This window comes from Equus przewalskii, chromosome X, assembly GCF_037783145.1.
Source record: "Equus przewalskii isolate Varuska chromosome X, EquPr2, whole genome shotgun sequence".
Classification (NCBI taxonomy): Eukaryota; Metazoa; Chordata; class Mammalia; order Perissodactyla; family Equidae; genus Equus; species Equus przewalskii.
In genome coordinates this window covers 62249453-62277091 of record NC_091863.1, presented here as the reverse complement: position 1 = coordinate 62277091, position 27639 = coordinate 62249453, and the positions used below count along the sequence as shown (strand labels likewise).

Sequence of the window (27639 nt, the reverse complement as noted above, 5' to 3'; positions counted from 1 at the left end):
TCTGAATGGGACCACTTAGAAATTGAGCAATTTTCTATTGTAGGGTGAAAATCAAACTTGTGAAATTTATTTAATAGTTTACAATACAAATCTTCAAGGGGAGAATTTGGGATTAGATAAGCCTTGTTTTAGTTGTTTAATGATTTTGTAGTTTTAAATTATTAGTGAAGAATTGATAAAAAAATTTTATATAATTAGCTGAAGATCAAACATCATTGTTTCTATGAAATGAAGTAGCCAGGGGGCTTAAGATGTCAGTTTAAGATATAATTCTGACAGATTTTCTGTAAGAGGATAATTCTAAAAATTCATATAAGAGAACTCCCATTTTCTGGATTATATATTGCTGGATATATTGCAATTTCTTGGATAGTTACTTAGATTTTTGTAACAGGTGAATAACTCTTGAGATGGTAATAGGATGAAGAAAAGAAAATTTTTAGAAAAGAAAATGCCAGTAAAGACATCAACTACCATCCTATGAAAAGACTCATATAGCATTTACTTGATTAAAAAGTAATGACTGATATCAGAAGCCCAGTTTATCCAAGACAGTGTTGGGGGGGAAAATGGCATAAGTTATTATAGATCTTAATATGCAATATTTAAGTATTTTCTTTGAGATATATATTTTTAGGGGTATTAACTATGTTTTCATGTGGGCATGTTTAGGAAATGCCCTAATACAGAGGGAATGAATTACAAATTAGGATTTTAGGATATCAGTGTCTGTAGATAACAAGAAATGGTTTTTAGATGGAAACATCAGCTGCTTTGGGTTTAATATTACCTGTATATTTTACTGAAAGATACTTCTATATAGTTATTTGCTTGAGAAAAAAACTAGAGATGTGAGAAATAACTGAGAGAATTTGCTTGATCCTTTGTTCCCATTCAGAAGTTAAACCTTGTAGATGCAGATAATACAGTAAGCAGGTTAAGTTGCCATTCTTCCTGAGCATTGTGACAGTTGCCCAGGCTGTACTTTTTTTTTTTTGAGGAAGCTCAGCCCTGAGCTAACATCTGCCAATCCTCCTCTTTTTGCTGAGGAAGACTGGCCCTGAGCTAACATCCGGGCCCATCTTCCTCTACTTCATATGTGGGATGCCTGCCACCGCATGGCTTGATGAGAGGTGCCATGTCTGCACCCGGGATCCGAACCGGTGAACCCCAGGCCGCCAAAGTGGAACATGTGCACTTAACTGCTGCACCACTGGGCTGGACCCTCCCAGGCTGTGCTTATTTTGGTAGATTAAAATTGGTTTTTGTAAGGACTTACAAAACATAATTGGCGGGAAATAATTTTTAAAAATCACAATAGAATCACTTATTCCTAGAATTCTGAATACATGTTGGATTGTAGTTCTTTGACCTGTTTGCTAAGAAAACAAGAAAAGGCACTCAAATGTGAGAATCTACAATTTTTCCTCTATGTATTCATGTGATATTGCTTATAAATAGACTTTATTTTGGTTTCTATTCATCATTGATTTGATGATCAAATATTTATCGAGAACACACAATCTCTTCTCTCATGGTAATCATTAGGAATGATTTTACAAAATTATTCTTTTGTGTTGTATTGTTCTTGACCTGGTGGTGGTTCTCTGTATTGTATGTGATGATAGACATATGTATTTATATTTTTCTCCTCTCTCTCTATATAAAATATTATTAAAATTGGCATTGTAGCCAGAAATAGATTGATTTCAGGACCTTATGTCAGGATGAGAATGTAGATTTTTTTTTTATCTAAGCATTTTTAATATTCTAGTTTTCTCTGCTTACTGTTTTAATAATTAGGTATTTATGAAACACATCAGGGACTTGAACATTAGCTTAGATAAAAAATGAAAAATTTTGTTGTTTTATTGTCTCATCACTATCTACCTATGTTAACCATCTTCAGGAATTTACTTGTGTGTTTTAAAAATGAGTTAATGTTGCAATGAACTTTGAGCACATAGTTGTTTAGGGCATGATATTTATAAAATCATTAATTTGATACTATTTTGGAAATTAGTTAACTTTCTTAGGAAAAACAGTTGTGCTTTATTAAGCAAATGTGTCCTGTTAATCCTAAAGGGACTTAGGTGAAAGTTTGGTGTAAGTAATACTTTTTGTTTGCGTTCTTAACATTGGTATAGAATCTAGAGCCTCTGATTTTTTATCAGTTCATCATTATTGAATAAATTGAGTACTGGTAGAGTTGACCTGTCATCTTTGTACTTTAATTTTAGACATGCTGACTTTTGCTGTTTTGTAATACTTATTTCCTAAGATTAACAGCTAGGCAAATGATTTAATCAAGGCATGCAAAAGTAAGTTAGAGTGCTGTGTCATTTAAATCTTATGTCATCTAAATGTGCTTAATTTTTGTAGCTGTTTCTTAAGTTTAGTTTAAATATTAAATATTTTAAATGTTATTTTCTTGATTCCATATTTTATAATTGTACTTTGCTCCGTGATGGAACAGTTTGGTAATGGAATAGATTAAGGCCTTTAAACCACATTTGTTTTCCTGTGTTTTATGTATGCTTTTTAGGTGGCAGCCAATGCACACATTCCTCCAGACTACCTCCTTAAAATTTGTGAGCGGATTGGTCCCTTACTAGATAAGGAGATCCCTCAGAGCGTTCCTGGGGTGCAGACATTGCTAGGTGTTGGTCGGCAGTCTCTGTTAAGGGATGCCAAAGGTAAGATTTTCACAGTTTTAATAAGAGGGAGTGGAGAGCAGCATATTTTTATGTTAAGTAAATGTTCCCATGCTTTTCTAAATACTAATGTTCTTCTAGTTTTTCTTATCTTGCCAATCTTGTGTTTTTGTTCTTAGTTTACAAGTAATCTTTTAGAGGCCTAAAAAGGAGCCCTTTTCCGTAAAACAGTGATACTGTAGAGGTAAAGAATATAAAATCTCTTTGTAATCCTGTGGAATAGAGATCTCAAAAGATCACTACTCTATTAGTTATAGTATAAATGCTTAAGATATTCTTTCATTACATTTTAATGTTAATTGTTATGAGTCTTGATATTATCCTAATCACATTGTATATTTCATAATGGGTAAATAAAAATGATGATACGTAAAAATTTTTATAATTGAAAATATTTAGACAAAAATATCAACCCGTCAGTGACTGTTCAATAACAGCTTCTCTCTTCCACTATTTCTCAGGCTTTTACAGATTTTCTCCAAAGTTTTACACGGAACCCCTATATATGTAATATATAAAGTAGTATTTTATGAACATAAAAATGTGAGATTAGGTGTTAATGATGCCTCTTAGTGAATAATACTTCAGGTCTAGCAACCAGTTTATTTCTATGTTTAATTTTATTATAATGTTTTTAAAAATCCTAATTCACAAAGATAAATAGTTGAATAAATCATACCGGTTTTTAAACATCTCATTTTATCATTTAAGGAAATTCTCCTATTCAGTTAATTTGGATGCTTTCAAGAGAATAGTAGAATATTTTTGTTTCAAAGTTGAATTATTAGGAATATTTCATATTTGCTTGAGTTTTTTGACATAAACCTAAAAGACAAAAAACACAACTATTTATAGTTGGTTATCATCTGATTTGCAATGTTGAAACCTGTTGTGTCACAATTGGCAGGCATTCCATAGCATGAGCATGTAACAAGTATAAATGATTCTGAATTTTACCCAGCATATTTGTGCTGTAGTCATATCCTTGCTTATACAGTTTTATACGAGTAGATGTGTATAAGCCTAAAGATCAAGAAGGAGCAATGTAAACTTAAAACCTTATTAATCCATGGCATAATTACATACGATTCAAATATATGTACAATGGAAGCTTTAGTTCTAGATCAGCACAGAAATAAATTATTCTGGTGATATATTAAGGTGTTGCTGTTTACCAGTCATAACATGGTTTATAACACATTTAAACTTATGCATGTTACTTTTTTGTTTGTTTTTCTTTGTTTTTGTGTGTGTGTGTGTGAAGAAGATTGGCCCTGAGCTAACATCTGTGCCGATCTTCCTCCATTTGTATGTGGGATGCCACCACAGCATGGCTTGATGAGCGATGTTTAGGTCTGTGCCCAGGATCTGAACCTGTGAACCCTGAGCCGCCCCAGTGGAGCGTGCAAATTTAACCACTATGACACCAGGCTGGCCTCTGCATGTTACTTTTTATTGTGGTGTTTTAATAGTTAAAAATGTATTCTGAAATTGAAAATAGACATTTGCCTCTGAGGTATAGTTAAAAAAAGACAAACGAACACTGTTCTATTCCTTGACTGACTTTTGAATCTTTTTCTGTAGACTGTAAGAGTACACTATGGAATGGGTCTGCTTTTGCAGCTCTACATAGAGGCAGACCTCCAGAACTACCTGTAAATTATGTGAAACCTCCAAACGTGGGTGAGTAATGTCCATGTGAGTTATAAACATATTCTTGATTTGTTCCTTCCTGAACTCATTATAAAGCCAAAAATAGGTACCAGAATTAAATTCCAAGTATAAACAAACTGCTTACATTCTTGAGGAGTTTCATGGTGGGTCCAGATATTTTATAGCATTTTTACTTTAAGCAAATATAATCATGGTTTTATAAAAGGTGACCTTGTTTTCTTTATTTCATTTCTTCCTTCCTTCCTTCCTCCTTTCCTCTCTCTCTCTCTCTTTCTTTCTTTCTTTTTTCTTAGCAGAAGCATTTCTTTTTTTACGTGCTACAGGTGTTTTTTAACCGTATGAATGTCTATTTACATATCTATGTGCTAAGCTCAAAAATTTTACAGGAAACTATGTAAAGATTGCTTTCAGAAGGAAACAAAAGTACATTCTGCTTATATCTGCTTGCCAAATTTATAATGATGTAATAAATTTTATATGTCTTTATTAAAATGAAAAATCACTTGTCCCACTTATAGTTTACTAAAATTCACATGTCCGATTCAGAGTTTTTCTGGGACATCTCTGATCAGACCATTATGAAGAAATACTAGTAGTGGTTCCCAAGGAGATCTAGCTACAAAAGCATATATACTAAAGTTAACTCTTACAAAGAAGGTACAAAACCAAGCATCTAGATGAGTAACTGCCACTCTACTTCCCTAGTTTCTCACTCTTCTAAAACATTGTTATTTCATATAGTGCCTATTGCCTAGAGTATCTGCCTTAAATTGAAAAATAATACTTTTTTTCAATTTTATGTAATAAGCTTATAGAACTTATTTACGCTGAGGTTAAATAAATTTAGGCTAGAAGTAATTTTAAAAGATATTTAGATTCATAAGGGTTATTAAGGTAAATTGGGTACTTTAATGTATATTGCCAACAGTACTCTTCCATAGCTTGTATATTACTGGGGAAAAGTACACTACTGGATTAGGTCTAATTGAACTTGGTCTTTTTCACTTCTTTTTTTGTTTTTAGAGTTAGTTCATCTGCCCTTCAGAATTTTCCAGTGTTCACTTTTTCCTTAAAGCTTTATTCATAATTAATTTATTGAATTGGATTGAGATAGCTTTTATTAGTCATGCATTTATTTATGTTCAAAAGATAGAATATTTTTCGCCACACAACATTATTTGTAATGCTTTATATGTCCTTCAGTGGTCACAGGTGAAGCACTATTAGCCTTTGAAGTGTTAGTTTTTCAATCTTTCTTTATTCTTTCTTCCCTTTTCAAAAAGTCTTTTAACTATGCACAAAAATTCAAACTTCTGCTGATTTTGTGCAGTAAATGCTTTACATTCTCCCTTAAATCACTTTGTTGTTCTTACAGTAATTATTTAGGAATTTTAGACCCTGGCATTGATGCTTTCACGCCTTAAATCTGCCCTGTTATTTGAGGAGGAGCTGTTAGAATAGAGATAATTCAATCATGTCTTTTTGTGTAGTATATACCAGTTAAGATCCTTAAGTTTAGGATATTTAGAATTCAGAACCTGATGAAAGCTCAAAGTAGTTTACTAGGAAAGTAAGCAAGATGAAGAAGAAATCTTTTTAAATTTGTGATTTGACACGGTTTTGTCATTGTGGGCTACAGTTCTCCACAGCCGCTTTAAAAATCAATGTTTTTTACTTTTCCAGTGAAAATAAAACTTAAGGTAAATCTTGAAAGTTTCTTCAAAGAATTTTAGGATTAGAAAGAATTTTAGCAACACTATTTCTTGATAAAATGGTTTCTTTGTCAAGTAAATGTGGGAAACAATGAGTTTAAAAAATACGGGAAAAAATGAATGCTGTGTAGGACTACTCAGAGCCTTTCATATGCTAAAAGGCATTGTTAATCACCTGATGGGGAGCATTTCCTAACTAATTTGACAGTGGAAATTCTTTTCCCAGGATACCTGTGACATTCTGAAAGTTTGCTGGGAACAGATTTGGGAAACTGGATTGTAAACCCCTGTTTAGAGCAGAAACCCAAAGCCCAGAGAAATATGTGACTGCCATGAGTTGCACTGCTTGCCCTCCAAACAGTCTATCTCTAAACCATTTCATGGTCAGATGTCACCATACTTACTTGTTCTAACAGATCTACACTTATAGAGCTCCAAAGATAGAGGATTAGCCACATTACATTTATTTTTTATGTCAAAGATTCACATAAAACTCTCCCTTTTTAAGTGTGCAGTTCAATGAGTTTTGAGAAATGTATATATTTGTATAATCACCCACACAGTAAAAATATAGAACATTTCTGTCAGCCCCGAAATTTCCTTCATGCCTCGTTGCAGTCAGTCTCCTACCTGTCCCTCAACCACTAGAAACCACTAATCTCTGTCATTGTACTTTTGCCTTATTTAGCATGTCATCTAAATGACATCATACCCATATAGCCTTTTGTGTCTGATTTCTCTTGGACCTAATACTTTTTTGATTCATGCGTGTCATTTCATGTATCAGTAATTTGTTGCTTTTTGTTACCAAGTAGTGTACCATTGTATGGATATACCACAATCTGTCCATTCACCAATTGATGGACATTTGAGTTGTTCCAGATTTTGGCAGTTACAAATACAACTACTGTAAACATTCTTGTACAGGTCTTTTCATGAACATCTGTTTTCATTTCTTTTGGGTAAATAGGTAGTGGGATTGTTGGATCATACAGTAAGTTCAGGTTTAATTTTTTAAGAAACTGCCAAATTATTCAAAAGTAGCTATTCTATTGTGTATTCCCATCAGCAAGGTATAATTTTAGAATTAGCTTCTCAATTTCTGCAAAGAAAGCAACTGGGATTTTGATTGGGATTACATTGAATCTGTAGTACATAGTATATAGTAGATCAATTTGGGGAAAATTAATGTCTTAAAAACATTGAGCTTTCCAATCCAGGAATATAGTAAAATTCTCCGTTTATTTAGATCTTCTTTAATTTCTCACAGCAGTGTTTTGTAGTTTACAGTGTACAGGTCTTACACATCTATTGTGAAATTTTTCTTTAAAATTTCATGGTTTTTGGTGCTATTTAAATTGTTTATTTTAAAATTTCAATTTCCAGTTGTTTGCTGATAGTAAGTGGAAGCAGTTTTTTTTTTCTTTTGTATATTGACCTTACTAAATTCACTAACTAGATCTAATAGCTTTTGTTTTTTGAGATTCTTTGGGATTCTCTACATAGATGATCATGTTATCTGCAAATAGACAGATTTACTTTTTCCTTTCTAATATTTTCCACATTATAGTTCTTTTTCTTGTGTTCTTGAACAGCTAGTGCCTCAAGTACAATGGTGAATTGAAGTGGTGAGACTGGACATCCTTGCCTTGTTCCTGATCTTAGGGAGAAAGCAGAGAATCTTTCATTATTAAGTATGATCATAGATGCCCTTTATCAGTTTGAGGATGTCCCTTCTGTTCCTACTTTGCATAGAATTTTTATCATAAATAGATATGTCCCATTGTCTTATTTTATCGACTATAGTTGGAATTATGCCAGTTATTTCTTGGGGCTCATTTTAACTGATATTTTATGTATAATAGTGCTACCCAGTAGAACTTTCTGTGATAATGGAGATGTTCTGTCCTGTGATATCTGAAACAGTAGCCACTAGCCACATGTGACTATTGTATCTGAGGAACTAAATTTTTATTTTTATGGAATTTTAAGTAATTTGACATTCAGTAACCACATATGGTAATGGTTACTATATTGGACAGTGCAGATCTAGAACAATATAGAAAACAGTAAGTAGCTTTCTGGATAGGTGCATAATTTGGTAATAATGTATTGAGTAATGATTCATTTTACAAATTTAACCAGAAATTTTACCTGTTTTTGTACTTAGAAACTACTTTTAGCTTTTCCTATTTTGATTTTAGTCTCTCTCTTCAAAAATCACATTGTGCCATTTCTTTCCAATGAAAATTTTGTAATTATCTTTGGCCCAAAACAGTAAATTCTGACCTTATCTAGACTCTCGACTATATTGGCTTGTTTATTCAAATGTTCACCATCCTTTATGCACTTAACAATATTATTTAGTAATTTAATGAAATGGAGGTGAGGGAACATGTGGATGGAATTTGGGAGTTAATTCCCAGTTTCCGTTCTCCAAAGTAACTACTGTAATTCTTTAAATTACTAAGGGTGAATTTCCAAATTCCTATAGGGCAAAAGCAGAGATGCCTATAATATTCATATTATTATAGGTCTAAGCTCCAGTCATGCCATTTAATTAGCTGTATGATTGACTAATCTAATTGGTTTTGCATTGTGCCTAAATCAAATCAGAGGAAGAAAACTGAACTAAATTGGAAACAGTATTAATACCTGATGCCACTCAAAGAAATTCTGGGACATATGTAATTATTATTTGTAGTATTATTTGAGATCTTGCACTATAATGACTATGTATTGTTATTTTTTCATCTCTTTAAAGATTAGTATTTGTTTTGGAAACTTTGTAGTAGTTACACTAAAACTTGAAAATAAAATTTCACGCAAACACAACTCTGCTGCTGAGCTAGTTTGTCAGTACAGAAGTAATTTTAAAAGTCTGTTTCATGTCTGTTTGAAATGAATATTTGGAAGAACTAGTATTTCAGCTATTATCTGTTATGGTAAAGGTTTCAGCAATTTCTTACATTATCATATTCTAAACAATTTTTATAAAATTATCTGTAGAAATGGCAGCAAGATGCCTTGTTCATTTGAGTTAGAGACTGACATTATACCCAAGGAACAAATGTACATACTTACATTTCTAAACTGAGTCAAGGGCATGATGCGTTAAGATTCTATTCTTAAACTTTTTGTTCCCCCTTTTATCTTTTAGTACAATTGACATATAGCAGTGTCCTGTAATGTACATAGTAGGCCTGTAATTTATACTGTATATGCTCAGGAGGTTTGCATTAACTCTGTAGCCAAATTAATGTTTATATGTTGCCATAAGCTTCCATTTATCATTGATTGGCATTTGACTTCTTGGCCATTGTATGGTTATATGTCACACTTAAATCCAGAATTCACTTGGAGGTGGGAAACCTGCCTCTTGTTAGTATGTAAATGTAAATTGAAAGAAAGTAGTTTAATCTAAACTTTTTATTTGGCTGAGTGATTGGGTTTCTGCCAGGAATATTTGTCATCCTCACTCTAATTTTGTGTGGTTCTTATCTCTTGCCCATGGATCACACTTTTGCCAGGCCTTGCTTTCTGTTGCCTGCTTTTCTTGACTTAACCACCTTCCTCCTTTTTGTACTCATATCATTGTGCATGAAACAAGTTGCTCCCAAAGTCATTACTTTTACATATCTGGAGAGGAGCAAGGGATTTTTGTCACACCTGCAAGTAATTAGAACTGGAATATAAACTTAGTATCTTTTGTGTGTGCTACATTGTGAGTGCTCACTAAATATTAAATGAATGGAAGTGCTATAATTGCTGCCACATGGAAATGGAAGCATCCCTTTTAAAGACATTTATATGGTTTTATACTGCTCATATGAGTTTCTAGCCCCTTTTATTAATTTCTGGAATTAATATTGTATTAATATTAGGTTTAATTTAATTTTTTTATTTAAAAAAACAGATTTTATTATATGAGCCTTAGTATCATCATATAAAATATAACGAAAAAAGAATTTCTTGGTTTAATCCTATTATGAACATTCTTTTCCTTTCATCATTATTCTTTGTCATTCCTTTAGCTTTTTCTTTCAACATAGACCAAAGTATTTTAAAATAATCTTTTAGTATTTGTTCTATACATTTTACTTAGTACCAGGTAGAAATAGAACTCTATATTTACAGTTCATAAAAGGAATCTGTAAACAGTTTTGAATTTGTTTAGTTGAAGGAAAAGGCAGTCTAAAACATCTGTGTATAATAACCAAATCAGGTTAAATCGTTTAGAAGAAGATAGTAAAATAAAGATTTATGATATTTATTCTCAAATTATATTAAGTGAACTTGGCAGAAAGGCTGAATGGAATTAGAAATACTGTGTCTTTACCATATCTCACTTAATGTTGTCCTAGCAATAAAACTTTCAATGACCATGAATATCAATAGTTTGTAGGACTTAACAGTGTTATTTAAACTGTACTGTGGATGGGTGTTATGGGGGTAGGAATGGCATCAGCCTTACAGACTGTAAAGCTGTTACTCTGTGTGGTCAAGATTTCAGAGACATATTTTGATCCATAGTAGCATCAAACCCATGAAAGAAATAATTCTCTTGTGCTTTTGCTGCAGTTTTCAGGTTTTATTAAAATTCATTTTTATTCTTTTCCTGGCATCTTTCAAGATTTTATATTAATTTGTTTAGTTGTTAGATCTTTTTTGGGAAACCCTGCAGGCTACACATAGAAAACATTTCTAGTCATTGTAAATCTAGAATTGACACTGAATTTCTTCAGTCACTTTGCAGGGTTCCTTTTTTTTGAGGAAGATTAGCCCTGAGCTAACATCTGCTGCCAATCCTCCTCTTTTTGTTGAGGAAGATTGGCCCTGAGCTAACATCCGTGCCCATCTTCCACTACTTTATATGTGAGACACTTACCACAGCATGGCGTGCCAAGTGGTGCCGTGTTCGCACCCAGGTTCCGAACCGGCGAACCCCAGGCTACCGAAGCAGAATGTGTGAACTTAACCACTGTGCCACTGGGCCAACCCCTGCAGTGTTCTTGACAGAGTATTTTCTTAGTCTGTTGTTGTCCTCTCTACTTACAGGAGCTGATACGTTCAACTGCATTTTAACCAATCAGAAGGTTGCATGTATGCTATTATTCTATTTTTGATTAAAATTTTAAAAAAATGAAGCTACGGATGTTGACCAAGTGACTTTTTTGTAAAAGAGAAAAGACTAATCCAAGATTATTTTAGCCCTTTTTAAATACAACTTGTTCTCTGAGAAACTTTGTATTTGAAGATGATATTGATGGTGATGGGCATGCTACGAGAAGCTTGTTCTGTGAACAATAGTCCTTTCTGCTTTGTGTGTATAAAGCCTTAAAACTGTTACTTGGTTAGCAGTTTATTGGCTGAGCCTGGTACTGTTTTTGATTCAGTCTTAAGCTTTTGCTGAAAGCATCCCTCTCCCCGTTTCATTCTCCACCCCACCCTCACATTCCTGAGGTTTGTCTTTGAGGTAGGAGTGTAACTACTGTTTCTTAGAAGTTAAAAACTTGCTTCATTATTTTGTAGTTACTTTAGTGGATTTTCCAACATTACTTATTGATCCTATAGGCATCATACTAGAATGTGATTTTGGTAATTGTGTCCTTTGTCCTTCATGTCCCTCACAAGGCTGACCTAGCAAAGTTGGGTTGAGATTATTCTTTAAAATACCTAGACCTGCTATTTTCCAAAGCATTATTGGTAACGAGGCGCCTTTAAACTCTCTGGGTTGTTTATGGCTTCGATGGATGTGAAGTTTGCTTGACCTGTGGTTAAAAGAATTAATTCAGTATATCTTTCAATGCTATTTATGGAAGAATTGGAAACGTTCTATTTTTTATATAATCTGTATTAAAGTTTAAAAATTAAAAGTTAGAAAATTACACAAGGATTTCATCAACACTATGTATAGCATATTATTAGATTGTGACAGATAAAATTTCTCAAGAGTTATGTGACTCATTTGTATTAAAAATCGGTTAATATCATCAATTTGTATGCTTCTGGTTTTATCTGGATCTTGATGCCAAGTTGATCATACCCTCTTTCGCCCAGCACATACAGCACTTGCCTGGCTTTGGTTAAGTACTATATCACTTAGCATCACTGATCAGATATTTCCCGTGATATGAGCAGTAGAATTCAGTGAGGTATTCATCTTTCTTGGCAGTGAGAATCTCTTATGGTTAGTGATTTTCTGGTTTAGGCTTAGAAAATTTTTTTTCCGGGTGGGAGGGCTTTTGTCAGTACTAAACTGCTGAATCTGTAGGGCAATTCAAAATAATTTACCTTGGTAAAGACTTGTCAACCAGAGACCACCAGGAACAAGCCTGACAAAATCAGATTTATTGACTCATAGTGAGGGAGTTACACTCTCTAGGAATCACAGAAGGCCTCTGGATAAGAGGGAGGAGGGAAGTGTCTTTTTTAAGTTTTGGTTTACTACTGAAGAATTCTGAGGAGGGTCTGAAGGAAGCCAGGATTAATTCTGGGTTGGTGGCTCCTTCTGAGGCAGATTGAGAGAAGTGGGGATTAACTAGAGATAGGGTGCTGTCATGAAACAGGGCAGTTTAGAAATTGGGTATCTCCCTCTAGTAATAAATTAAAATAGCAAAATGAGTCTGGGGGCGTTATTGGTAAGAAAGCAGTAATCACTCAAAGAGGGGGTTGTTATGATATTTTACAACTGCTTCATGACCTTGGGAAAACAGTCTTTCCTGTTAACTTTGCAGCTGGCTTTATCTGTTTCTGTCCTTCCCCCTGATTAATTGCAAGGCTGCTTTTTTCTTTTTCAGTCCTGGCTGATATTCACTCTTTCAGGCCCAGATAGATTTTGATTCTTTTAACGTGTGGTTTTAAAAATCTTCCAGAAGCACTTTGTCAGCATACAACAGTTTGTTATTAGTTGTATTTAAGGGCTTTTCTGGATGTTCTTAGACTGTTGAGTTGAAAATCCTTTGTTTTAGCCTAGAAACATTTTCTGACACCAGTTCAAAGTTCCATGCCAGTGTTAAATGATTTTAATACAAACAGATTTTTTTCCACTGTAAATAGAGAATGATTGGAGTAGACTAGTTGTCTGACAACTCAGATGTGGCCATCTTAGAATACTCTTTGGATCTTGGGGAACTTTTTAGTACACCCCAATTTAGTAGACAGCAGAGTGTTGATTTTGTTCATTGTCTTTTGTGAGTAGAGGGAAGACTGAGGAATATAATGTAGAATTTTTGTTGTTAAAAGTGATTTCCTATTTCAGGCTCATAGCAGATTATATTTTCTATAATGTCATTGAATAGATAGCATTGAAAAGGGGGAAGACTATTGAACTAGAATCAGGAGACCTGGATTGATCCTAGGCTCTGCCATTTATTGGCTCTGTGATATTAGGCAAGTCACTTAGTTTCTTTGGGGTTAATTTCTTTGTTTACAAAGTGAAGAAAATGCTTGCCTTCATATGTCACAGGATTACTGTGAACTCAAATGAGATGTCTGTGGAATTACTTTATAAACCTTAACATTTTATGCCAATGTAATTTGTAATTATGAAATTGGGTCACAGATGCTGATAATGTTGATAATAATAATAATGACTTATAGATTAAAGATCCAGTATTTGAGTTTTCATGAAAAGATTTTCCAGCTCACATGCAACTATAGTGGGGCACTACTTTAATATCTAAACCTAAGTCTCAGACCTGACCCTTGACTCCAAATACACTGCTCTTCCCACAAAATTCTCAGCAAAGTAAATAATTTGTATTTCCTAGTTGACATAATAGAACATCCTGTCAACCATTGTAACTGCTCTGAGATATTTATAATATTCATATTTGCTATCACTTTCCCAAATAGTTTCCAGCCTCTGATTTATGTTTAGAATCATAGTTTTCACATTGATGTATGTGTTTTAAATAAAACATGAGAGAATATGGTGGGTATTGGTAAACACCATCATTTTATTCAATATACTTTGAGGTCCAACTGTATCAAGTACACCTCTTTGAAAAATGAATACTGATTTTATTCAGAATAGAATTTCCTATTTGATAAAATAGTAGCCTAGATTTTAAAGTGGGAGATGAGACTGGAAAGGGAGGTTGAAGCCCAATTATTCTGAACAGTCCATGCTAGGAGTCTGTAAAATTTTTTATAAAGCACCAGATAGGAAAAATTTTCAACCTTCTGGGTCATTTGGTCTCTGTTGCAAATACTCAGTTCAGTGGTGGTGTGTAAGCAGCCATAGATAATATGAAAATGAATGAGCATGGTTGTTTTCCAATAAAACTGTATTTACAAAAACAGGTGGTAGGCTGAATTTGGCCCCTGGGACTTAGTTTACCAACCCCTGCTCTGCACTATACTGATGAGTTTAGACTTTGTCCTATAGGTGCTGAAGAACCATTGGATACTTTTGAGTAGGAAAATTACATGATTGGATTTTTATTTTGAAAAGATAACTCAGGTGGCAGAGTGTAGGATAAATTGGAGAGGAGAGAGGCTGGAGGAGGCAGACAGGGAAATCAGAGGAAAGGCTATTACTGTAGATGTAGATGGGAGATGATTAGAAATGGAGATAACTGGATTGATTCAAGCAAAGTTTTGGAGGTGGGATTAATACTACAGTTTGATTGGATATGAGTCATAAAAGAAGAGTAAAAAATAATTTGTTAGTGACAAAGTTGAAGAGAGGGAGAATATAGGAAACTTGTGATGGAAGGATAATAAATTTGATTTGGGAAATCTTCATCTATGGTACATCTAGATAGAGGGGATGCATGTCAATTAGGTGGTTGAAAGTGTGGACCAGGACTTAACGTTAAAGATAAAGGTTAGAGATAAAGATTTGATGGTAATTAGTATGTGGGTAGGTAAGATTGCAGGGACTGCATGAAGACAGAGAAGAGAGCTCTTGATAGAATTTGAATGAACTATTAGAATTTCATCATGGGTGAGTCAGAGTAGAAAAAACAATATAAGAAACTAAAAAGGCAAGGTTTAGAGAGGCATGGGTAGAATCAGAAATGATATCTTATAAGTCATAAGAAGGGAATTGCAGATTTGATCAATATTCCTTATGAAACCTACTGGCTCTATGGAGGTTATATTCTCAGTGGTTTTGGAGAGTTGAATAATAAGAAAAATTCCTTAAGTTTCTAGAAATAATTTTTATTCAGTTCAGAAAATACTTGAACACCAAATATATGCAAAGCCTTTTCTAAGTGTTCAAGGAAGTCTTTGCTATAAAGGATTTTACTCTTTGATTGGGGAGGTTTAGACAGATGCTGGAATATGATGGTAGTACAGGGCATTGCCTCAGTCCTTTCATCCTGCTGTAACAAAATAGCATAGACTGGGTGGCTTATAAACAACAAACATTTATTTCTCACAGTTCAAGAGTGTGAGAAGTCCAAGATCAAGGCTCTGGCAGATTCAGTGTCTGGTGAGGACCTGCTTTCTGGTTCATAGATGGTGCTCTCTCACTGTAGCCTCACATGGAGGAAGGGTCAAGAGAGCTTTCTCTCACCTCTTTCATAAGAGCACTAATTTTGTTCATGAGGGCAGAGCCTTCATGACCTAATCACCTCCCAAAAGGCCCCACATCCTAATACCATCACATTGGACTTTAGGTTTTCAACATATGAATTAGGGGGAGAGATACAAACATTCAATCTATAGCAGGCATAGACTAAGTGATTTAAGGGAAATACAAAGGGTAATGGGAATTCAGGAAAGAGAGATGAAACTGATTAAGAGAAGCAAGGAAATATTTTAAGGAATAAATGACATTTGAGATGAACTTTGAAGGATTATTTATAACTTGAGGGATGGGACATTCCAGGAGAGAGAATATCTGCATAGGATGGGGGAAAAAAAGACTTGTCTGAGAAACACAAGTAAAAAGAAACAATGGAAATATAGCGCAACTAGAAAACAAAAGATAAAATGGAATATTAAGTCCTCATATATCAATAATCACTGTAAATGTAAATAGATTGAATTCATCAAAAGACAGAGTGGCTAGGTGCATTAAAAGACAAGACCCAACAGTATGCTGCCTCTCGGCGATGCATCTGAGCTCTGAATACAAACATAAAATCTACGAGATGCAATGGAAGATGATACTCCAAGCAAATGGCAACCAAAAGAAAGCAAGTGTAGTGATAATTGTATCAGACAAGATAGACTTCATGCCAAAAAATAACAAAAGACAAAGATGCACCTTATATAGTGATAAAGGGGACAGTCTATCAAGAAGACGTAATATTTACTTATATGTATGTACCCAACATAGGAGCACCAAAGTATATAAAGCTACTGTTAATAGACCTAAAGGGAGAAGTTGACAGCAACATAATAATAGTAGGGGACTTTAGTATCCCACTTACATCAGTGGAGCAATCATCCAGGGAGAAAGTCAACAAGGAAACAGTGGCTTTAAATGAAACACTAGTCTAGATGAACTTAATAGATATATATAGAACTTTCCATCCGAAAGCATCAGAATACACATTTTTCTCAAGTGCACATGAAACATTCTCAAAGTTAGACCATATGTTGGGAAACAAAACAAGTCTTAATAAATTTAAGAAAATTAAATCAAAGCAAGCACCTTTTCTGACCACGGTGGTATGAAAGTAGAAATCAACTACAAGAAGAAAGTTGGAAAAGAAACAAATATGTGGAGATTAAACAACATGCTACTGAACAACTGTTGGATCAATGAAGTAATCAAAGGAGAAATCAACAAATATCTGGAGACAAATGAAAATGAAAACATAACATACCAAGATCAATGGGATGCAGCAAAAGCAGTACTAAGAGGGAAGTATATAGCAGTACAGACCTATCTTAGGCAAGAAGAAAAATCTCAAACAATCTAACACTCTACCTAAGAAACTAGAAAAAGCAAATGAAGCCCAAAGTCAGTAGAAGAAAAGAAATAGTAGGGGCAGGCTCGGTGGGATAGTGGTTAAGTTTGCATGCTCTACTTTGGTGGCCTGAGGTGTATGGGTTTGGATCTTGGGTGCGGACCTGAACACTGCTCGTCCAGCCATGTTGAGGCAGCATCCCACATACAAAGTAGAGGAAGATTGGCGCAGGTGTTAGCTCAGGGCCAATCTTCCTCACCAAAAAAATAATAATAATAGTAATAATAAAATAAAAATCAGAGTGGAAATAGATAAAATGGAGACTAAAAAGACAATAGAAAAGATTGATGAAATTAACAGCCTGTTCCTTGAAAAAAATAAAAATGACAAACCTCTGGCTAGACTCACTAAGAAAAAAGAGAAGGCTCACGTAAATAAAATCAGAAATGAAAGAGGAGAAATTACAGCGGACACCACAGAAATACAAGGCCTCATAAGAGAATACTGTGAAAAGCTATATGCCAACAAATTGGATAACCTACAAGAAATAGCTTAGTTCTGTGGCCTGCCTGGTGGCACATGGGTTAAGTGAGCACCTTCCGCTTCTCGGCAGCCTGGGGTTCACTGGTTCAGATCCTGGGTGTGGACATGGCACCACTTGGCACACCATGCTGTGGTAGGCATCCCACATATAAAGCAGAGGAAGATGGGCACGTATGTTAGCTCAGGGCCAGTCTTCCACAGCGAAAAGAGGAGGATTTGCAGCAGTTAGCTCAGGGCTAATCTTCCTCAAAAAAAAAAAAAAAAGAAATAGCTAAGTTCTTAGACACATACAACCTCACAATCAAGAAGGAATAGACAATCTGAATAGCCAGTCACTAGTAAGGAGATTGAAACAGTAATCAAAAACCTCCTCCCCAAAAAACATTCCAGGGCCAGATGGCTTCTCTGGTGAATTCTACCAAACATTCAAAGAAAATTTCATACCTGTCATTCTCAAACTCTTCCAAAACACTGAAGAGTAGGGAACATTTCCTAACTCATTTTCTTTTTTTTTGAAGAAGAAGATTAGCTCTGAGCTAACTGCTGCCAAGCCTCCTCTTTCCGCTGAGGAAGACTGGCCCTGAGCTAACATCCATGCCCACCTTCCTCTGCTTTATATGTGGGATGCCTACCACAGCATGGTATGCCAAGTGGTGCCATGTCTGCACCTGGGATCCGAACTGGCGAACCCTGGGCTGCTGAAGTGGAACGTGCGCACTTAACCACTGTGCCACTTGGCCGACCCCCATCCTAACTCCTTTTCTAAGGCCAACATTACTCTGATATCAAAACCAGACAAGGGCAACACACACAAAGAAACAAAATGACAGGCTAATATTGCTGATGAACATAGATTCAAAAATTCTCAAGAAAATATTAGCAAATCAAACAAAATACATTAAAAAGATCATACACCATGATCAAGTGGGATTTATTCCAGGGGTGCAAGGATAGTTCAACATCTGCAAATCAATGTAATACACCATATGAACAAAATGAAGAGTAGAATTTACATTATCATCCCAATAGATGCAGAGACAGCATTTGACAGTATTCAGCATCCATTTATGAGAAAACCTCAGTAAAATGGGTATAGAAAGAATGTACCTCAACATAATGAAAGCCATATATGACAAACCCACAAACAACATCATACTCAATGGTAAAACACTGAAAGCTGTCCCTCTAAGAACAGGAACAAGACAAGGATGCCCACTCTCACTGCTCTTATTCAACATTGTATTGGAAGTCCTAGTCAGAGCAATTATACAAGAAAAAGAAGTAAAAGGTATCCAACTTGGAAAGGAAGAAGTAAAACTATCACTATTTGCAGGTGACATAATTCTCTAGATAGAAAACCCTAAAGAATCCACCAAAAAACTATTAGAAATAATCAATTAGAGTAAAGTTGCAGGGTACAAAATCAACAGAGCAAAATCAGTTGTGTTTCTGTACTATCAACAAACTAGCATAAAGAGAAATCAAGAATACAATCCCATTTACAATTGCAACAAAAAGACTAAAATACCAAGGAACAAATATAACCAAGGAGGTGAAAGACCTGTACACTAAAAACTGTAAGACATTGTGGAAAGAAATCGAAGAAGATGCAATGAAATGGAAAGATACTCTGTGCTCATGGGTTGGAAGAATTAACATAGTTAAAATGTTCATATTACCTAAATCAGTCTACAGATTCACTGCAATCCCTATAAAAATCCCAATGAAATTTTTCAGAGAAATAAAGTCTCTTAAAATTTATATGGAACAACAGAAGACCCCTGAATAGCCAAAGCAATCCTGAGAGAAGAAGAACAAAGCTGGAGGTATCACGCTCCCTCATTTGACAATATACTACAAAGCTATAATAATTAAAACACCATGATACTGGCAGGTAAACAGACACACAGATCAATGAAACAGAATGGAAAGCCCAGAAATAAACCTACAGATTTATAGATAGCTAATTTTTGACAAAGGAACCAATAACATACAATAACAAAAGGAAAGTCTCTTCAATAAATGGTGTTGGGAACACTGGATAGCCACATGCAAAATAATGAAAGTAGACCCCGCTATCTTACACCATACACAAAAATTAACGTAAAATGGATTAAAGACTTGAGTAGAAGACTTGACAACATAAATCTCCTAGAAGAAAACAAAGGCAGCACGTACTTTGACATTAGTCTTAGAGGTATTTTTTTAAACATGTCTCCTCAGACAAGGGAAACAAAAGCAAAAATCAGCAAATGGTCCTACATCAAATGAAAAAGCTTCTTCATGGCTAAGGAAACCATCAACAAAAGGAAAACACAACCTACCAATTGGGAGAAGATAGTTGCAATTCTTATATCTGATAAGTGGTTAACATCCAAGATATATAAAGAACTCATACAACTCAACAAAAGCAGCCAAGCAACCCTAATAGAAAATGAGCAGAGGATCTGAACAGACATTTTTCCAAAGAAGATATACAGACGGCAGCAGGCACATGAAAAGATGTTCAGTATCACTAATTATTGGGGATATGCAAATTTAAACCACAATGAAATATCACCTCATTACCATCAGAATGGCTGTTATTAAAAAGACAAGAAATAACAAGTATTGGAGAGGATGTACAGAAAAGGGAATCTTCATAGCCTGCTTGTGGCAATGTAAACTGGTACAGCTGCAATGGAAAACAGTGTGGAGATTTCTCAAGAAATTGAAAATAGAACTAGCTTATGATCCAGCTATTTCACTTTTGGGTATTTATCCAGAGAACATGAAAACACTTAATTCAAAAAGATATATGCACCCTTATGTTCATTGCAGTATTGTTTACAATAACCAAGACTTGCAAACAACCTAAGTACCCACTGATGGATGAGTGGATAAAGAAGATGTGATATATATATATAATCAGCAATAATAAAAGATGAAGTCTTGCCATTTGCAACAGTATAGATGGACCTTGAGGCTGTTATGCTAAGTGAAATGTCAGATGGAGAAAGACAAATACTATATGATTTAATACATATGTGGAAGATAAACAAAGAAATAGATATGGAGAACAGATTGGTACTAGAGGGGAAGGGAGGTGAGGATTGGGTAAAAGGGGTAAAGGCGTACATTTGTACAGTGATGATGGCAGCTAGACTTTTGGTGGTGAACATGATGTAGACTATACAGAAATCAAAATATGATGTACACCTGGAATTTATATAATGTTATAAATCAATGTTACCTCAAAAAAATAAAAAAAAGAAGCCTTGTTTGATTTCAAGGGGAAAATTTATGCCCCGGAGGAAAAGGAATTACAGTTGGATATTTTGGGAAAGATTGGACCAGATTAATTAAACAAATACTTGATTGTCTTTTACTTCCAGGGTACTGAGCTAGGTCAGTGCATGATGCATTAGACATTAATTTCTATCATAAAAGTGCTTACAGATCAGAGATATGTACAGATAACTAATACAAGGACCATGGTAAGGTTCAGAAGGGAGGCTGGAGAGTTCACTTTTAGCTAAAGTGATTGAGAAAGATTTCATGAAAAAGGAGGTGATTTTAGGCTGTGCCTCTAAGGATAGGAAGGATATTACCAACCTGAAATGGCAGAGGTAAGTGTAAGGTTAAAGGAATAGCATAAGCAAAGGTGTTGGGGGTGGTTAAAAGATGACAACTCCCTAAAGGTTCAGATGATGGTTAGCATATTTTATCAATATTTTTTAATTAAGGTATGTACTTTATTTAGACATATTGTACATTTAATAGGCTACAATATAGTGTAAACATAACTTTTATGTGCACTGGGAAGCCAAAAAATTCATGTGACTATTACAACACTTGCTTTATTGCTGTGGTCTGGAACCAAACCCGCAATATCTCCAAGGTATTTATACAGTAAGCATTGACACGGGAAGGAGTAATCCCTCCCACTTTATTTTTTGTCAAGATTGTTTTCAATATTCTAGGGTCATTGCCTTTACATATAAATTTTAGAGTAATCTTGTCAATGTCTGCAAAAGCCGTTTGAAAGGAATTGCATTAAGCCTGTAAATCAGTTTGGGAGAATTGACATGTTCACTACGTTTGGCCTTTCAATCCGTGAATATAGTATCTCTCTCCATTTATTGAGGTCTTCTTTGACTTCTTTTATCAAGATTTTGTAATTATAGCATACAGAATTGTACATGTTTTGTCAAGTGTATATCCAAGTATTTAGTTGTGATTATAAATGGTGTTGTGTTTTTAATTTTGGTTTCTGCATGGTCATTGTTAGTGTATAGAAATGCAACTGATTTGTGTGTGTTGATCTTATTTCCTGCAACCTTGCTGAGCTCACCTATTATTTCTAGGAGTTTTCAATGTCTTTTTAAACATATTTCATCCTGCTTTTCTTATACGACACTTTTGGAATTGGATGTTAATTATGTTCTGGGTTTGTTTGGGCTAGAATTTTAAGGTTTGGAGTGAAACATGTCATAGTCATCGGACTGTAATTTTACCTATTGGGGCAAATGATAATTTTTAAAAATTTTTGTCTCTTAAAATTTTCAAGAAAGGTGTTTTAGAATACTGTTTAAGAGATCAGCCTCTGTAGCCAGATTCCCTGGATTTGAATCCTGCCTCTGTGGCTTACTAGCTTGTGATCTGGGAGAAATTACTTCTCTATGCCTCCATTTGCATATCTTTAAGAAGAGGATATTAATAGTACTCACTTCATATGGTTAAATAAGTTAAACATTTAAAGTGCTTAGTACAGTGCCTGGCACATAGAAAGCGTTAAATAAATGTTAAGTTTTATTATACAAGACGGGATTTTTTTTTTGGTCCAGTTTCGTCAGCAAAGTATGGGTAATATTTTTGTATGTGTTTTGTCATTTTCTTTAGCATAGAGATCACTATCCATTAGAGTCACTAATCTAAATACCAAGCTTTTTCCCCTTCCCTCTACCCCACTCATTTTGGAATGTGAGAGCATAGATCCCAGAGAGGAAAGGAGAGGGAAGAGGAAGAAGGAACCAAGCTTCACAGGAACTAAGCCTACTGTGCTAGATATTCCACAAAATTCACCTCACTTAATTAGCAAGATAGGTGGTGTTATGCCTATTTTATAGATTTTATAGATAAGAAAGAAGCTATGCCACTTGTTCTTTTCTCAATACTATGTTGCTTTTTTACTACATCATGCTGCCAAAATAGGGGGATTTGCTAAAGTCAGAGCCAACTCTGCCAGCACCTATTGAGCTACTTGCCTGGCTTATTGATTTTCCCACAGGATTACTATGTATTATGTCCTTTGCTTCCACGGCCCCCGCCCCAGCCCAATCATATGTCCCATGGTTCACCTTTTTGTATTGAATAGCAACTTGGTACCCAGAAAAACGGGTGCAAGTTTACTGCTTTAGACCCATCAATATCTTTTATTTGGTGAGAGGTAAACGTTGCTGATATATTTGAACGTAAAGCAGTAACTAGGAGGCAGCTGTGGATTAAGAAAAAGAACATTGGACCCAAATTCAGGCACCTTCCTTCTCTGTCAGTTATTACCTGTATGACTTTGGAAAACTTGCTTCACCAACCTGGATCCTAGTTTTTTTGTATGTAAAATGAGTGGTTGGACTAAAAATTAATCTTTAAAGTCCCTTCAAGCTCTAGCACAATTCTGTAATAGACACTAGTTCAATGAGAGAAAGGCAAAACACAGTTACCTATAGACTACTTCCTAGGACCTCAGAAATGGTGATTCGCCTTTCAGAATCTTCACTAGTGTTGACTTGCAGTTTTTTCTTTTTGTTTATTTTTGACAAAATTGTATATTTTAAGGTGTACAACATGATGTTTTGATATATGGCTATGCTGTGAAGTGATTACCACAATAAAAAAAATTAACACGTCCCTCACCTACCATAGTTAACATTTTTGTTTGTGTGTGATGAGAGCACTTGAGATCTACTCTCTTAGCAAATTTCAAGTATACAGTACATTAACTGTAGTTACATTGCAATGTATTTGGTTTCCAGAATTTTTTCATTTTATAACCAAATATTTTTACCCTTTGTTTAGTATCTCCCCTTCTCCCCAATCCCCTAGCCTCTAGTAACCACCATCCTACTTATTGTTACTGTGAATTGAACTTCTTTTTAAATATTATGCACATAAGTAAGATCATGTGGTGATAGTTTTTCTCTGTATGACTTACTTCACTTAACATAGTGTCCACCAGGTTCATCCATGTTGTTGTAGATGGTAAGTCTGCATTTTCCTATTGTCAAAAGCAGGTGTTTTTCCTGTGTCCTACATTTCCTATGTCTAGAATTAAAGAGGACTAAATGTAAAGGTAAATCACAATGAAAATTTCATCAAGATAGAGAAAATGAGTAGAAATGTTAAATTTCTAATTGCACCTGTGGGCAAATGTTTCTTAATATGATTGAATTGAATGCTTATTTGAACCTATGCTTTCTACAAAAAAGGCCTTTTTAATTGAAATACATGTATGACATATAACTGTAAATTTGAGGTGTACAGCATGTTAATTTGATACAATTATATATTGTAATGTGATTGCCATTGTAGCAATAATTAGCACCTCTATCACATTATATAATTATCATTTTTTTAACAGTTGGAATAATTAAGTTCTAGTCCCTTAGAAAATTTGATGAGTATAATACAAAATTGTCTGTATTCACTATACTGTACATTGGATCCCTAGAACTTATTTACTACTTGTTTCAAGTTTGTACCCTTAAACAAGATTGGTCCTGTGCCCCCACCTCCCAGCCCCTGGTAGCCACCGTTTTATTCTGTACAAGTTTGGCTGTTTTAGATTCTACATATAAATGATATCATACATACTTGTCTTTTTCTGTCTGACTTATCTCACTTAGCATAATGTGCTCAAGTCCATTCATGTTGTCACAAAAGGAAGGATGCCGTTCTTTGTCATAGCTGAATGATATTCCATTGTGTGTGTGTATATATGTATGTGTATATATATATATATATATATATATATACACACCACATCTTCTTTATCCATTCATCCGTTCATGGACACTTAGGTATTTTCCACATCATGGCTATTGTGAATAATACTGCCATAAATATGGGAGTGCATATATCTCTTCAACATCCTGTTTTCCTATCCTTTGAGTATATGCCCAGAAGTGGAGTTGCTAGATCATATGGTAGTTCTATTTTTAATTTATTGAGGAACCTCTGTATTGTTTTCTGTAGTGGCTGAACCAACTTACATTTCTACCAACAGTGAACAAGGGTTCCCTTTTCTCCACATCCTTACAAGCACTTATGTCTTGTCTTCTTGATGATAGCCATTCTAACAGATGTGAGGTGATACCTCATTGTGGTCTTTATTTGTGTTTCCATGATGATTATTGATGTTGAGCATGTTTTCATGTACTTGCTGGGCAATTGGATGTTTTCATTGGAAAAATGTCTATTTAGTTCCTCTGCCCATTTTTTTAATCAGATTATTTGTTTTTTTTGTTATTGAGTTTTATGAGTTCTTTATATATTTTGGATTTTAGCTCTTTGTCTGATACATTGTGTACAAAAGTTTTCTCCCATTTTGTAGGTTGCCTTTTCATTTTGTTGATTGTTTCTTTTACTTAAGCTTTTAAGTTTGATGTAGTCCCACTTGTTTATCTTTGCTTTGATTCTTTGTGCTTTTGGTGTCATATTTGAAAAATCATTGCCAAGACCAGTGTGAAGGAGCGTCTCCCCTCCCTTTTCTCCTAGGAGTTTTATGGTATCAGGTCTTATGTTTAAGCCTTTGATTCATTTTGAATTAATTTTTGTGAGTGATGTAAGATAAGATAGGGGTCCAGTTTCATTGTTCAGCATCTGTTTATCCGGTTTTCTCGGCACCACTTGTTGAAGAGACTTTCTTTTCCCCATTGGGTGTTTCTGGTTTCTTTGTTGAATATTAGTTTACTGTATACGTAAGGTTTCATTCTGGGCTCTCTGCTTTGTTCCATTGGTCTATATATCTATTTTTATGCCAGTTCCATACTGTTTTCATTAATATAGCGGTATAGTTTGAAATTGTAAATTGTGATACCTCTGGTTTTGTTCTTTCTTAGGATTGCTTTGGCTATTTGGGGTCTTTTGTGGTTCCATATACATTTTAGCGTTTTTTTCCTATTTCTGTGAATTATGCCATTGGAATTTTGATAGGAATTCTATTGAATCTATAGATGGCTTTGGGTAGTATGGACGTTTTAACAATATTCATTCTTCTGATCCATAAACACGGAACGTCTTTCCATTTGTCTTACTTGATTTCTTTCAACAAAATCTTGTAGTTTTCATTGTACAGATCTTTCTCTTCCTTGGTTAAATTTATTCCTAAGTATTTTATTGCCTTTGATACTATCATGAATGGGTTAGTTTTGTTTTCAGATGTTGCATCGTTAGTATGTAGATGTGCAACTGATAGCTGTATATTAATTTTATATCTTATAACTTTACTGAATGTGTTGATTAGTTCCAACAGTTTTTTGCTTTAGTCTTTGGGATTTTCTATATACAAAATCGTATCATCTGCAAATAACAATTATATTTCTTCCTTTTCAATTTGGATGCCTTTTATTTTTTTGTCTTATCTAATTGCTAGGACTTTAGTATTATACTGAATAAGAGTGGTGAGAGTGGGCATCCTTGTCTTATTTTTTTTTAATTTTTAAAAATTATTTTATTGAGGTCATATTGCCTCATAACGTTGTGTAAATTTCAGGTGTACATTCAGGTATACATCCAGGTGTATTTATCAGTTTCTGTATAGACTGCATTATGTTCACCACCAATAGTCTAGTTTTTATCTGTCACCATACATGTGTCCTTTTACTCCTTTCACCCTCCCCTCACCCTCTTCCTTTCTGGTAACCACTAATCTGTTCTCCTTATCCATGTGTTTGTTTATCTTCCACATACGGGCGAAATGATATGATAATTCTCTTTCTCTGTTTGGCTTGTTTCACTTAGCGTAATACCCTCAAGATCCAACCATGTTGTTGCAAATGGTACAATTTTGTTCTTTTTATGGCTGAGTAGTATTCCATTGTATATATGTACCACATTTTCTTTATCAATTCATCCATTGATAGGCACTTGGGTTGCTTCAACGTCTTGGTTACTGTGAATAATGTGGTGATGAACATAGAGATGCATAAATCTCTTTGAATTGTTGATTTCATATTCTTTGGATAAATCCCCAGTAGTGGGATGGCTGGGTCTTATGATATTTCTATTTTTAATTTTTTGAGAAATCTCCATACTCTTTTCCATAGGGGCTGCACCAGTTTGCATTCCTACCAGCAGTGTATGAGGGTTGACTTTTCTCCACATCCTCTGCAATATTTGCTGTTTCTTGTTTTGTTAATTATTACTATTCTGACGGGAGTGAGGTGAAATCTCATTGTAGTTTTGATTTGCATTTCCCTAATAATTAGTGGTGTTGACGTCTTTTCATGTCCCTGTTGGCCATCTGTATGTCTTCTTTGGAAAAATGTCTGTGTATATCCTCTGCCCATTTTTTGATTAGGTTGTTTGTTTTTTTGTTGTGGAGTTGTATGTGTTCTTTATATATTTTGGAAATTAACCCTTGTCAGATATATGATTTGCAAATATTTTCTCCCAATTGGTGGGTTGTCTTTTTGTTTTTCTCATGGTTTATCCTTGTCTTATTTTGGATCTTAGAGGAAAAGCTGTCAATTGTTCACCATTGAGTACAATGTTAGATGTGGGTTTGTTGTATATGACCTTTGTTATGTTGAGGTGTGTTCTTTCTATACCTAACCTGTTGAAGGTTTTTATCGTGAAAGGATGTTGTATTGTGTCAAATGCTTTTTCAGCATCTATTGAGATGATGTGATTTTTTTCTTTTATTCTATTAATGTGATATATTACATTTATTGATTTGTGTATGTTGAACCATCTTTGCATCCCAGGAATAAATTGTGCTTGCTCATGGTATATAATCCTTTTAATGTGTTCTTGAATTTGGTTTGCTAATATTTTGTTGAAAATTTTTGTGTCTATATTTATCAAGGATATTGGTTTGTAGTTTTCTTTCCTTGTAGTGACCTCCTCTCGCTTTGGTATCAG

The 27639-nt window shown here is 34.5% G+C and overlaps 1 protein-coding gene across 2 annotated transcripts in view; it reads left to right on the top strand.

Moving 5' to 3' along the window:
* BRWD3 (bromodomain and WD repeat domain containing 3) overlaps positions 1-27639 on the top strand; it is a 118138-nt gene that overhangs the window by 9850 nt on the left and 80649 nt on the right. For both annotated transcript variants that reach the window (XM_070606232.1, XM_070606233.1), the window contains exons 5-6: positions 2546-2696; positions 4299-4397. In XM_070606232.1, coding sequence (XP_070462333.1) covers positions 2546-2696; positions 4299-4397 — 250 coding nt within the window. The remainder of the gene's footprint in view (positions 1-2545; positions 2697-4298; positions 4398-27639) is intronic.